Genomic DNA, 14,722 nt, shown 5'->3' on the forward strand with positions numbered 1-14,722 from the left:
GTGGAAAAAAAAATGATTTTTTATTTTCGTGGCTCAGCCTTATAAAGTTCTGTGAAGCACTTAGGGATTCAAAGTGCTCAAAACACATTTAGATGAGTTCCTTAGGGGGTCTAGTTTCCAAAATGGGGTCATTTGTTTGGGAACTCCAAAGTTTAGGCACACAGGGGCTCTCCAAACACAACATGGTGTCTGCTAACGATTGCAGCTAATTTTCCATTCAAAAAGTCAAATGGAGCTCCTTCCCTTCTGAGCCCTGCCTTGCACCCAAACAGTGGTTCACCCCCACATATGGGGTTTCAGCATACTCAGGACAAATTGGACAACTTTTGTGGTCCAATTTCTCCTGTTATCCTTGGGAAAATAAAAAATAGCGGGCTAAAAAAATCATTTTTGAGGAAAAAAAAATGATTTTTTATTTTTACGGCTCTGCGTTTATAAACTTTTGTGAGGCACTTTGGGGTTCAAAGTGCTCACTACACATCTAGGTAAGCTCCTTGAGGGATCTAGTTTCCAAAATGGGGTCACTTGTGGTTTGTTTCTACTGTTTAGGCACATCAGGGGCTCTGTAAACGCAACATGACGCCCACAGAATATTCCATCAAAGTCTGCATTCAAAAATGGCGCTCCTTCCCTTCCGAGCTCTCCCATGCGCCCAAACAGTGGTCCCCCCCCCCACATATGGGGTATCGGTGTACTCAGGACAACTTGCACAACAACTTTTGTGGTCCAATTTCTCTTGTTAGCCTTGTGAAAATAAAAAATAGCGGGCTAAAAAATCATTTTTGAGGAAAAAAATGATTTTTTATTTTCACTGCTCTGCGTTATAAACTTCTGTGAAGCACTTGGGCGTTCAAAGTGCTCACCACACATCTAGATAAGTTCCTTAAGGGGTCTAGTTTCCAAAATGGGATCACTTGTGGGGATTTTTCACTGTTTAGGCACACAGGGGCTCTCCAAATGCGACATGGTGTCTGCTAACGATTGGAGCTAATTTTCCATTCAAAAAGTCAAATGGCGCTCTTTCCCTTCCGGGCCCTGCCGTGCACCCAAACAGTGGTTTATGACCACATATGAGGTATCAGTGTACTCAGGAGAAATTGCCCAGCAAATTTTAGGATCCATTTGATCCTGTTGCCCATGTGGAAATGAAAAAACTGAGCTAAAAGAACATTTTTGTGAAAAAAAAAGTACTATTTTTTTTTACAGATCAATTTGTGAATCACCTGGGGGTTCAAAGTGCTCACTATGCATCTAGATAAGTTCCTTAGGGGGTCTAGTTTTCAAAATGGGGTTATTTGTGGGGGAGCTCCAATGTTTAGGCACACAGGGGCTCTCCAAACGTGACATTGCAACCACTAAATGTTCCAGCATATTTTCCCTTCAAAAAGTCAAATGGCGCTCCTTCCCTTTTGAGCCCTGCCGTGCGCCCAAACAGTGGTTTATAACAACATATCGTTGTACTCAGGAGATATTTCCCAACAAATTTTAGGATCTATTTTATCCTGTTGCCCATGTGAAAATGAAAAAATTGATGATAAAACAAAATTTTTGTTGGAAAAATTAAAATGTCCATTTTTTCCTTCCACGTTCCTGTGAAGCACCTGAAGGGCTAATAATCTTCTTGAATGTAGTTTTGAGTTGTTTTAGGGGTGCAGTGTTTAGAATGGTGTCACTTTTGGGTATTTTCTGCTATATAGACCCCTCAAAGTGATTTAAAATGTGAGGTGGTCCCTAAAAAAATGGTTTTGTAAATTTTGTTGTAAAAATGAGAAATCGCTGGTCAACTTTTAACCCTTATAACTTCCTACCAAAAAATATTTCAGAACCGCTAGGATCCGTTGAAGCGTTCCTGAATTATTACCTCATAAAGGGACACTGGTCAGAATTGCAAAAAATAGCCAGGCTATTAAGGTCAAAATAGGCTGGGTCATGAAGGGGTTAAGGTTCCATTGTCTGGATTCAGTTCCTTTGGAGGGGGGGGGGGGGCAGGCAGCATTTTGCACCTTATTTCACACTGTTAGCCTATAATGTTATGATCTGTCATCACATGTACTATATACAAAGTATTCCATTATGGTGGCTTTCCTACAGATAGATGCAGGAAGCAAAATCCACAAGGGAGATGTTCCAGCTCCCTGTGTTCCCAGGATTGTCCAGAAGAAGATCGCAGTAGTCATGAGTATATTCAGGTATATCTCTATATTCAGGATAAAGTCAGTCTTGTCAAATATTAGAACATTAAAGGGATTTTCCTGTTAGCAGATATTCCTACATAATGTGTTTCACATAAATATGAAAACTGTACATAATGCGCCACTATTTTTGGGGGGACTAAAAAATAGGTTATAGGTTGTTGGTTTTTTTTTTTGTTTTCCCATGTGATCCAATTACTTTCTCCAGACATATGAGTGCATGGCACGACTTGGAGCCATTCTCCAACAATCTCACAGTGCCGTGTAAAAGGTCCTTTTCATGTTTGTAGAATAGTTGCTAAAACTTTTATTCTATCCCCCTGGAATTATTGTGCTAGACTAAAGTGGGTTTCCTGTGTCACCCTGCTGTAGTTTTTATTTCTAAAAAACCATGTGCTTTTCTTCACTCTCCTCAGGTCCAGCAGTGAGTCTTCGCTGTTGGTCCTGGGGTTTGTTATTGTCTGGAGCACTGATATCATGTTGACAACACTGCAGACAATCAATGAACTCAGTGACTCCACCAGGGGAAGAGGTTGAACTTGGTTATTGACTGTTGGTGATGTCAGACAATAATAGAAGCAGCAGTGTAGACTCGTCACTGCTAAAGCAGTTAGAAAGAGGAGTGAGGGAACGGTAGGGACCTTTTAATTAAAATACATTGAGGAAAAAAAGTATTTAGTCAGCCACCAATTGTGCAAGTTCTTCCACTTAAAAAGATGAGAGAGGCCTGTAATTGACATCATAGGTAGACCACAACTATGAGAGTCAAAATGAGCAAACAAATCCAGAAAATCACCTTGTCTGATTTGGCAAGATTTATTTTGCTAATGACCAAATACTTATATTCCACCATAATTTGCAAAAGTTCTTCTAAATATTTTGTTATATATCCTTTGTTGGCAATGACAGAGGTCAAACGTTTTCTAAAAGTCTTCACAAGGTTGGCACACACTGTGGGTGGTATGTTGGCCCATTCTTCCATGCAGATCTCCTCTAGAGCAGTGATGTTTTGGGCCTGTCGCTGGGCAACACGGATTTTTAAATCCCTCCAAGGGTTTTCTATGGGATTGAGATCTGGAGACTGACTAGGCCACTCGAGGACCTTTATATGCTTCTTACGAAGCCACTCCTTCATTGCCCTGGCGGTGTGTTTGGGATCATTATGATTCTGAAAGACCCATCCATGTTTCATCTTCAATGCCCTTGATAACGGAAGGAGGTTTGCACTCAAACTCCCACAATACATGGCCCCATTTATTCTTTCATGTACACTGATCAGTCATCCTAGTCCCTTTGCAGAAAAACAGCTCCAAGGCATGATGTAGCCACCCCCCATGCTTCACAGTAGGTATGGTGTTCTTTGGTTGCAACTCAGCATTCTGTCTCCTCCAAACATGACAAGTTTTGTTTCTACCAAACAGTTCTACTTTGGTTTCATCAGACCATATGACATTCTCCCAATACTCTTCTGAATAATCCAAATGCTCTCTCGCAAACTTCGGACGGGCCGGACATGTACTGACTTAACCAGAGGGACACATCTGGCACTGCAGGAGCTGAGTCCCTGGCAGCATAGTGTGTTACTGATGGTAGCCTTAGTTACGGTGGTCCCAGCTCTATGCAGGTCATTCCGTGTGGTTCTGGGATTTTTGCTCATCGTTCTTGTGATCTTTTTGACCCCACGGGGTGAGATCTTGCGTTGAGCCCCAGATTGAGGGAGATTATCAGTCTTGTATGTCTTCCATTTTCTTATTTTTGCTCCCACAGTTGATTTCATCACATGAAGCTGCTTGCCTATTGCAGATTCAGTCTTCCCAGCCTGGTGCAGGGCTCCAATTTTGATTCTGGTGTTCTTCGACAGCTCTTTGGTCTTCACCATAGTGGAGTTTGGAGTATGACTGTTTGAGGTTGTGGACAGGTATCTTTTATACAGGTGCCATTACTATAGGTAATGAGTGGAGACAGAGGAGCCTCTTACAGAAGAAGTTACAGGTCTGTGAGAGCCAGAAATCTTGCATGTTTTTAGGTGACCAAATACTTATTTTCCACCCATAATTTGCAAAATAAATCTTGCCAAATCAGACAAGGTGATTTTCTGGATTTGTTTTCTCCTTTTGACTCTCATAGTTGCGGTCTACCTATGATGTCAATTACAGTCCTCTCTCATCTTTTTAAGTGGGAGAACTTGCACAATTGGTGGCTGACTAAACACTTTTTCCCCACTGTATATTAAAAAAGAGACTAGATTATGGCATTATATAGGCTTTGAGGATTTTTTTTAGTTTTTGACCACACCTTTAAGTAATTTTCACTTGATCTCTTCCTTTCTTTATTTCTTTGTTACATGTATAGGGTGAAGATCTCCTTGATATTAAAATTGAAGTTGTTGATGAAAAAGAGGAGATGTATACCACGGTAGGACAGCAGTGTAAGCAAAGAAGTGGTTTGAGGGTGCCAACATTCATTTATCATCTCATCACCATCAAAAGACAGTGGCTCCCATTTATTACTTTTATATTTTCATTAGTCTAATTATAAAGGGGTCACTTGATTTTCTCCAAACTCATTAAGGAACACACTTTTAGTGCATATTCACTTGTAGCACAGTTAGAAAATTTAACCTATGCATGATTATTTTTCTCCTATTTTTGTTAAAGGGGTTGGCTACCATGGGAAATGTATAAATTGCACTAAATGGTTATTTGCAATCATAAGTAACCCCCTTGCTTGCCACTGTTCAGTGTTTCAAACCCTCTGCTTCCCTCAGCAGCAGCGGTCACAACACCATATAGCAGGTATCAAGTAAGTAATCACCGCTTTACTGGCTCCACTCTCTCTGGTGAAGGCAACAATGCTTTCAGCAGCTGCACAGATATGAATGGAGCTAGGGCAGCAGTCGTGGGACTACCCACGTGACCACCACCTTCTTAAAGGGGTTTTCTTTTTTTAAATTTGTTTATTGAACCTCAGGACACAAAGAATGTACAACATACACAATGGCTTATGATAACAAGCATTATACATAGCACACATGTTCCCGTCCATTGTAAAATATAATACAGAGAAATTGCACACTCTTATAAACAAGCACACATGAAGGATAATTGCTTATACATTTTCCAGCATGTATATCAATCCAATTTCACAAACCTTGTCATATCACTCAAATAAAATCTAACTAAAATTCCTAAACTACAACTACCACTACATCAACTAGTATCTACTATTTCCGCAGCCTGGTCTCCTATATCATATTATGTCGCGTGTGATGTCTCAGCCTTGTAAAGTGAGGTGAGAGGAATTCCACCCAAATCTTTTCAAATTTACCGGGCATCCCCTATTTTGGTATAACGTGTGCTCATATGGAACAATTGAATTTACCAACTCGATCCAGAATCTAAGGGAAGGACATGAACCCCCCCATCCACCGCAATGCCAGCGCCTTCCGTGCCATAAACAGCGTCTCACGTAGGAAGACCCCAGTATAGCGATCCCAAGTCTCCTCCCCCCATACTCCAAATATGCAGACCAATGGCTCTAGAGGGACAGGGGCCTGCACCAGGGACGTCAGTAGTGTAGTCACCTCTTTCCATTAATGTAGGATAATGGGACACTGCCACATCATATGACTAAAATCAGCATCTGGCGAGTGACATCGCATACATTCTGATGATTGAAGCCGACCCATCCTAAAAAGTCGCAACGGAGTCAAATATGATTGATTTATTATACGTAATTGTATCATTCTGTTATTAATAGATGGTGATACTCCAGTCGGAGACTCCAGAATCTCCTCCCACTCCTCTCTTTGCGTATTAGGGATGAGTCGTTCCCACTTCCTCTCAACAGAGCTTATGGCCGATTCTGCCCCTACTGATAGCATGTATGTATCCAAAGAGGATATGAGACCCTGGGGACCCTGCAAATTAAGGATTCCTATCAGAGGTAGAGATGAAATAGTACGGTCCACACCCCTATCCCTCATATGTGATTGAAGAGCCGATCTCAACTGCAAATAACGAAAAAATTGAGATCTCAGAATATCATGTGTGGTCTGTAATTGTTCAAAAGATTTTAAGATCCCTTGGTCATACAGGTCTCTCATTGAAGAGACGCCATACTGAATCCAAAAAACGGTGGACGGATGATCCAACAACCCCGGAAAATAGTTATTATTCCACAGGGGCATTTCAGCTATAAAATCTTTAAACCCAATTACGTTCTTGATTTGTCTCCATATTAATTGTGCCAGCCGGAGCAGGGGCAGCAGACGTGGGACATTAGTTTTCTCCAACTCCAGGAAACCTAATGGGCAATCCGCTTGTGTAGTGTGGAGCAAGTGACTTTCAGAATTGGGGAGACAATTACCCGGCATCCATTTACTTAAAGCTTTAGCCTGCCCAGCTAAGTAATCTAGGAAAAAATCTGGCAATGCCACCCCACCTCCCTTCTTTGGTCTTTGTAAAGTGGACAGTTTAAGTTTGGGCCTAGTTTTCCCCCATATAAAGGACATGACCAGGGAATTGTGATTAACAAAAAAGGACTTGGGCACCGCTACCGCACTGTGCTGAAGCGAGTAGCTAAATATAGGGAGTAATATTTTAATCAGGTTAATGCGTCCAGCCACAGATAATGGGAGCCTACTCCAGGATGCAAATTTAACTTTAACTAGTTCCAACAATGGGTGGACATTAAGTTGTAGATCAAGCGTACTATTGTTAGATATATGGATGCCCAAATATTTAAAACTAGATACAGTAGGTAGCGAGGAGAGAGCCTCCAGCTGGGGCATAGGAAAGAGGTAACAGGGCAGACTTCTCCCAATTTATATGTAAACCTGAATATTTACTGAATCTATATTACTTGTGGCAAAATTTCTTCCACATCATTCAAGAATATCACCATATCATCGGCATAAAGGCCTATGGTATCCACCCGACCCGCTATATCTATACCTCGGATGTTAGGGAAGGACCTTATACGTATTGCTAGTGCCTCTATCGCAAGGGCGAAGAGGGCCGGGGAAAGAGGGCAACCCTGACGGGTTCCCCTATGCAATGCGAAAGACTCAGATATAGAATTATTTATTATAATACGGGCCTTGGGTTTCATATATAGTACTTTGATCCATGTTATAAATTTATTGCCAAAGCCATACCTTTGCAAACATGCGGCGAGGAAAGGCCATTCAAGAGAGTCAAAAGCCTTGGCAGCATCCAACGATGCCAATGCCCATTTGTTATCTGGCATTAGGGAGCTATATTGGACTATTGACTGGACTCTCCTGATGTTAATGGAAGTACTTTTACCAGGCATAAAGCCCGTTTGATCAGGATGTATAAGATTCAATATAATTGAATTCAGTCTAGTAGCTAGAATCTTGGTGAAAATGTTATAGTCCACATTCACTAGCGAAATGGGACGATAGGATCCACATTCCAAAGGGTCCTTCCCCTCCTTCCTCAGCACTATGATGTTAGCCTCGTAAAAGGACTTGGGCATAGAATTCCCTTCCCAAATTCCCCGAAATACCTTCACCAAAAGTGGCGTCAATAAATCCCGGTACTTCCAATATAATTCAATAGGGAACCCATCAGGTCCAGGGGCCTTCCCAGAAGCCATGTCTGTCATGGCCTTTTCTATCTCCTCTGCAGTGAACACAGCGTCCATAAGGGCCCGCTGCTCAGGATCTAATGTGGGGACTGATACATCTAATAAATAGTCTAGGCACCCCAAAGTGTCAGAGTCACTTTTAGATTCATATAATGACCTGTAGTATTCCTGAAAACAACCAAGAATCTCCTCGGTCAAAGACACCAATATACCATCCGCCCTACGAATCTGTAATATCGTGTTGGAGGTGTTATGTTGGCGCACCAGATAGGCCAAGAATTTTCCCGTCTGGTTCCCCAATTCGAAATAGGATTGACGAGTAAAGAATAATTTACGTTTAGTTTTAGTGTCCACATGCTGAGTATATAACCTCTGGGCAGCCAACCACTCACTCCTGTTCCCACTGGTTTGGTTAGATATATATGTAGCCTCTGAATCTTTCAGTCGTTGCTCCAACTCATCATCCCTCTCCGAAGTTACCCGCTTAATATAAGAGATCGTGGAGGACAAACAGCCCCTCAGATATGCCTTAAGGGCATCCCAAAGTAAATTAATATGTTGTTCCGGGTGAGACGCGATGAAACAATGCAACTGACCAATCGTTCTGTCTGGTGGTCCCATCAACTTCAACCAGAAAGGATTCGACTTCCAAGCTATCCCTTTGTTTACATGCCCATATTTGAGTTGAAGGATAACCGGACTATGGTCTGAGATTCCCCCCTGCTTCCATGTTCTATATCAGTCATCCACATTGCCAGACTGCTAGAGCCAAATATGTAGTATATGCGTGATAGAGAGCGTTTAGTGGATGAGTGGCAGGTATATTCCCTTAACTCAGGATGACGCACCCTCCACAAATCCAACCACCCGCCACCCCCCATGAATTATGACAACGGGGTTGTAGCCGGTGGAGAGGACCCACCAGTTGCTCCATCATCCAACTTTAATTTATCGAGACAGTTGTTCATAACCATGTTAAAGTCTCCCATACAAATAACAGCGTCCGGGTAATTAAGGGCAAAACTCATTGCCTTCTGCAGAATGGATATGCGAGCCGGGGGAGGATTATAAATACATAAGACCACATATTTCCTGGTGTTTATCATTGCATGGACAAAAATTAAACAACCCTCAGGGTCCCTCCGAGTCTCCCTAGCTTCCCATCTAACATCTTTATGTACCAACAGAGCGACCCCTCTTGAGTAGCTGGTGTGGAATGTGTGGACAGACCATTGTACAAAAAGGCTTCTGTATGCACCGCGCTGTATCCCTAGTCAGGTGTGTCTCCACCAAGGCCACAATGTGAGGGCGATAATGTCTGATCTGTGAGAAAACCTTGATCTTTTTTTAGGGGGTTTTATACCCCTCACATTCCATGTCATACCTATCAACTCCGACCCCATGTTTTAGTCCGCTGAATATAATGCATAATATTACCCGGGCAAAATTTAGAGACATCACCTAGAAACTGAAATTGTTGTCAACTACGATTACTACCTAAAAAATAAAAAAAAAAAACCACAGCGGAAACAAAACAAAGTGAAAAAACAACTAACAACGCTAGAGCAGAGTCCTGTACTCGCATCACAAAACAAACTAGGGGATACCATCACTGAATTCAGTGTCCGGTATTGTTGGTATCTTGGACGCCTTCGAATAGAGCTCCAATCAGCCGATTAATAGAAAAAATACCAACTGGCCATAGATACGTTAGGATTTCTTTGCAGCAGACCCTTTGTGAGACTGCAGCCACTCCGCCGCCTCTGCTGGATCTGTAAAAAATAATGTAGAACCCTCGTGGACCACCCGGAGCCGGGCCGGGTACATCATCGAGTACATAACATTCCTCTCCCGTAGATGTCTTTTGACCTCCGTAAACTCTGCCCGTTGTTTCTGGAGTTCCATAGAGAAGTCTGGGAAAATCGAAATCGTGGCATTGTTGAACTTGATAGGACTCTTTTGTCTCGCCAGACGCAGAGCCACGTCTCTATCCCTGCAGTTGAGGAGACGCACCAGAAAAGGTCTAGGTGGGGCTCCAGGAGGTAGAGGCCTAGTAAGGACCCTGTGAGCCCTTTCCACTGCAAAGATTGGGGAGAATTCATCTCCCAAAGTGGTTTTAAGCCAATCTTCTAGGAATTGCTCCGGATGTTGTCCTTCCAAGCGCTCCGGTAAACCAACAATTTGAATGTTATTCCGACGCATCCTATTCTCCAGGTCATCTGCTTTCTGCCTCCACACGTTCATAGAGCCTGCCACCTTCGTTAGTTTGGCTTCCATGGGTGTAATGGCGTCTTCTACCTGGTGTACCCACGTTTCCACCTCCGTAATGCGGCCCTTCATGGCTTGCATGTCTTGTCGGAGGCGTCCCACCTCGGTGTGCACGTCCTCTATCTTCCCAGACAGAGACGTCCTGGTTAAGGAGATGGCCTGCATGAGTTGTTCAGATGCCTGCTTAAGGGTTAATTCTTCTTGCTCACTGTCCTCCCCACCCTCAGAGGGGCGGTTCTTACGCTGATACTGTGAAGGATTATTTTTAAGAGATTTTGAACCTTCAGCATGGTCCACTCTGGCGTATTCCTTCAGCCTTTCAGCCGCTGTTCCAGACCCCTTGGAACGACTCATTTTAATAGCAATGAGGCACAGCCGGATATCAGGGACAGCGCACTCCGGAGTCCCCTGAACCCAGGTTATAAATGGAGTAAGATTATCAGATGGTGGCTGCAGAGTCTCGGGAGCAGTACAGACCCACAATGTCACACAGGGAGGCAATGTCCAGCACCAAGCGGCAGACAAGGGCCCTTATAGCCCAGGGAGAGATCCCCAGCACCCCACAGGGACAGCAGCCTGAAAGAGAGGGATCCAAGTCCCTACAGTAATGACGCTGGCAGGCCAGGTGACGTAGCAAAGAGGGGGAGCGGGGCCCAGTCTTTCAGGGCACTCACCGCTTGCCCCTCACAAATATTCAGGATGTCTGCTCACCGTCCTCCAGCACAACAGGGATGGGAACCCGGCGGCGCGGCTCTCACAGGCAGAGCGTGCGCCTCCAAAATGGCTGCCACCCCGTGCAGGCCTCGCCGGCCGCCCCGCTCTCTACAGCCTCACCGCACTCTGGATTCCAGCCCCGCTCTCCCGCGGGGGGCCAGGAGCTCCACAGAGTCCAGGGGGGTCCATAAAAGCAGCGACCGCACCGCCAAGGTAAGGGTCCGCTGGCCAGATATGATCAGGACGGCAGGAGCTCTCCTCAGATGCGTCCTCTCTCGCCGCTACATAGCCACGCCCCCCCTTAAAGGGGTTTTCTGGTTTTTGAACACCCCTATTTCCTGCCTGGAGTTCGTTTGTAAATAAAAAAACAAACTATTTATTACTCACCCTCTACAGGTCCAGTCCTGAGTCTCCTCCACTCAGCCCAGTGTCTATTTTTGTCTGCAGTGATGACATTTCATCCACAACGCTGCAGCCGATAACTAACCTCCACCTGTGTTGACAGCGCAAGCCAATCAGTTATTGGCTGTGGTACTGTTGACAATAAAAGAATCTCAAATCAGCAGGGAATGGTGGGTAAAGTGAGTGGGTTTTTTGAGTGTGGGCTTTATTTCAAAACAAACTGCATCTGGGAAAAATGGGTTTTCCAAACCCCTTTAAATGCTAAGGACTTCATATTTTCCGCTGTCTGGACCTTACATTGGTTTGATTCTATGTATAGGGCCGATGGAAAACAGTTGAGCATGTGCTCCTCTGTACTCGTTGTCATCTTTCAGAGGAGCGGCTCCTTGCATGCTGGACCACCATTTCATTCAACTCCCTGGTCTGGGGATTTTTTTGAGTCCTGGTGGTGGTGCCCCAAGTTGCTAGAATACTCCATTGGATGGGGATAAATGTCACACTTGTGTCAACTGCTTTGTAAATGTGGTTCAACGTCACTATGTGTCCGACAGATGAATCCAGTCAGAGAAATCCACAAGAGAGGTGTCATGATGATCCTGATCTGAATTCCCAGGACTGTCCACAGGAAAATGTTCCTGTCTCACAAGATTATCAGGTAGATGAAGTAGAGTCTCTCAATACCAAGTCTGTATAGGGCTTGTCTGGATCTTTTTGGTCTCCTGTACTCATTATTGTGATGTTTTTATGACACTGTCTTAGACTTTAAACTCCACCTTAAATCATGGACAAGATGTGACTGACATTAAAGTAGAAGCTGAAGAAGAGGAGACACGTGTGACTGGTGACCAGCAGTGCAGGGAGGAGAAGCTACTAGTTGATGTTGACATTGGTAAGTAATGCCCATTAAACTCGAGCGAGATTTGTTAAAGTGAAGCTCCACCTAAGAACCATATTGAAGATGATATTCCCGTAATCAGTGGCGTTCTGATCTCCATGTCCCACACGGTCTCTCAGTATGAATGAGCAGCGCTTCAGTCCCTTTCACTGTTTTTTCCTGCGTAGTCGCACCTTGGCCACTCGCTGTGATAGGAACTTGAATGGGACTGACTACCGTATGACAGTCACAGATATCAGTAGTTAAACAGTTCATTTTAACCTTTTTCAACACACGACAGTAGCACAGCATTATTTATTCTTACAGTTCTCATAATGTTTGCAAAACACTTTGGCAATTTTACTCTTGTGCTTTACAGTTATGGAGGTGCAAAATGCTGAACTACTTCTGGACTGCCCATAGACTTTAACCCATTCATGACCTTGTGATTTTCCAATTTTGCCTTTTTGTGTTTTGCTTCCAGAGCCATAACTTTTTTTATTTTTTCCGTCAATATGGCCATGTGAGGGCTTGTTTTTTTGTTGGCCGAGTTGTACTTTTGGACAACATCATTGATTTTACCATATGGTGTACTGGAAAAATGGAAAAAAAAATTCCAAGTGCAGTGAAATTTTTTTATTTACCATGTTCACTAAATGCTAAAACTGACCTGCTATTATGATTTTCAAGGTCATTGCGAGTTCACAGATACCAAACATGTCAGGAGTGGGAGGTACGTATTAGTGCAGAGGTTAGTCGAAAGTCGTTTGCAGAGCGCAGCGGTCGGTTAGGCCGATAGACAGAAATGAGGGAGGAAATGTAGGGGGGTGCTGCACTGTGGAGAGCTTTGTGGGTGAGAACAAGTACTTTGAATTGGATCCTGTATTGAATGGGCAGCCATTGTAACGACTGGCAAAGAGCGTACGTGCCTGAGTATCAATTAGCGCAGGTGGATGACCCTGGCTGCTGCATTAAGGATGGACTGGAGAGGGGAAAGTCGAGTGAGGAGGAGGCCAATTAATAGAGTGTTACAGTAGTCCAGGCGGGAGTGGGTCAATGGATGCAGGGAGGAAACAGGAGCTTCAGGATTTTAGGAAACCCAGGCAGCTCCCTATAGCTAAGGCTAATATGCCAGTCCTACTTACAAGGGAAAATCACCCTAATAAAAAGATTGATCTGTTAAAATACGCCCCCCCACACACAGTAATTTAGATGGAAAGAACACAATTTAAAATGTCTTTAATTGTACTTTGTGATCGTGAAGAAAAAATAGAAAAGTGAAACATAGACAAATATTTCCTATTGTTCTCCCGATATCAAGAAAATAAAGGAATGTAAAAATGCCATAAAAATTGAGCCCCGTATGTCATGAAGAAAGCTAAAATTATTTGAATAACTGAGCAAAAAATCATAGTGCAATTAACAGCGCATATACGATAATAGTCAAAATTGTCAGGAGGGTGGGAACATGGCCAGGTCATGAACTGATTAAAGCAGATGTATGGAACCTTTTTTTCTGCCAGGTGCCATTTGGATATTTATTTCATCATTTGGGGCCGTACAAAATTATGAACTTGAAATGTATCCTGCTATATTTGGTCAATTAACTAACTCTCCACTAATGTGATGACTGGAGATGCTTTTCTTTGGTGCAGCTGTGATGTTAGGTAGTATTGATGATGATGCTACTTACAACTGATTTTACAGGTTTTCATTGGTTTGGAGCTTAGGCGACTCCTTGGTGATAAATTCTGAAAAGAACATGCAGTAGTACATATAAATCACTGGGTGGTCCGGGGGCATATAAAGCACAGGAGAAGCTGGGGCGTACACGCAGCACAGGAGACGGGGCACGAACGTAGTGCAGGAGACGCTGGGGCACACGCGCACCGCAGGGAACGCTGGGGCGCCCATGCAGCGCAGGAGACATTGCGGCACATACGCAGCGCAGGAGACGCTGGGGAACACATGCAGCCCACCACGCAGCGCAGGAGACACTGGGGCACACTCGGAGCACAGAAGACGCTGGGGCTCGCACGCAGCGTAGGAGACGCTGAGGCGTGCATGCAGCGCAGGAGACGCTGGGGCACGAACGCAACACAGGAGACCCTGGGGCGTGAATGCAACACAGGAGACATGAGGGCTGCCACTGCTGTTGTCAGTGGAGGAGCGCAGAGCACGGTGACTCCCCCCACAAAGTAAGTCACTGGCCAGTGTCAGAATGTTATCCTTCATGGCGTGCATGGCAGTGTTCGGTGACTGAAGCAATTAAAGGACCAGCAAAATGTGGCCATTGACCCGAGCACTGTGGTCCCCCAGAATCTGCCCGGAGGCCGCAGAAAAGAACACTACGGACCGCAAACAGCTCGCAGGCTACAGTTTCCCCACACCTAAAGCACTATCATTTAAATTTTTATTTCATAATTCAATAGTACACATGAAAATAAGCAACTTTGCAATATATCTAATCAGAAAAAAACTACTTCTTTTACCTCTAGGACAGATCTTTCACTCAGTTCACAAATAAAATTTGTATTCAATGAAGATAAATTTCAACACTACTGAGATAGCAGATGTCAGTTGATATTTATAACATTTTGTGGATAGGGGAGTGGGGGGACAGAGGGAGGTACTGCATGGATTCTGTTAATGATGTTAA

At 43.9% G+C, this 14,722-nt stretch overlaps 1 protein-coding gene across 1 annotated transcript in view; it reads left to right on the forward strand.

The window, feature by feature from the left end:
• Positions 1–14,722, forward strand: part of LOC141100157 (uncharacterized) — a 111,063-nt gene that overhangs the window by 14,381 nt on the left and 81,960 nt on the right. The window contains exons 6-9 of the mRNA XM_073588435.1: positions 2,092–2,189; positions 4,545–4,620; positions 11,741–11,844; positions 11,949–12,078. Of these exons, the coding sequence (XP_073444536.1) occupies positions 2,092–2,189; positions 4,545–4,620; positions 11,741–11,844; positions 11,949–12,078 (408 nt within the window). The remainder of the gene's footprint in view (positions 1–2,091; positions 2,190–4,544; positions 4,621–11,740; positions 11,845–11,948; positions 12,079–14,722) is intronic.

This window comes from Dendrobates tinctorius, unplaced genomic scaffold (genome assembly GCF_039654945.1).
Source record: "Dendrobates tinctorius isolate UK_male_01 unplaced genomic scaffold, ASM3965494v1 ptg000103l, whole genome shotgun sequence".
NCBI lineage: Eukaryota > Metazoa > Chordata > Amphibia > Anura > Dendrobatidae > Dendrobates > Dendrobates tinctorius.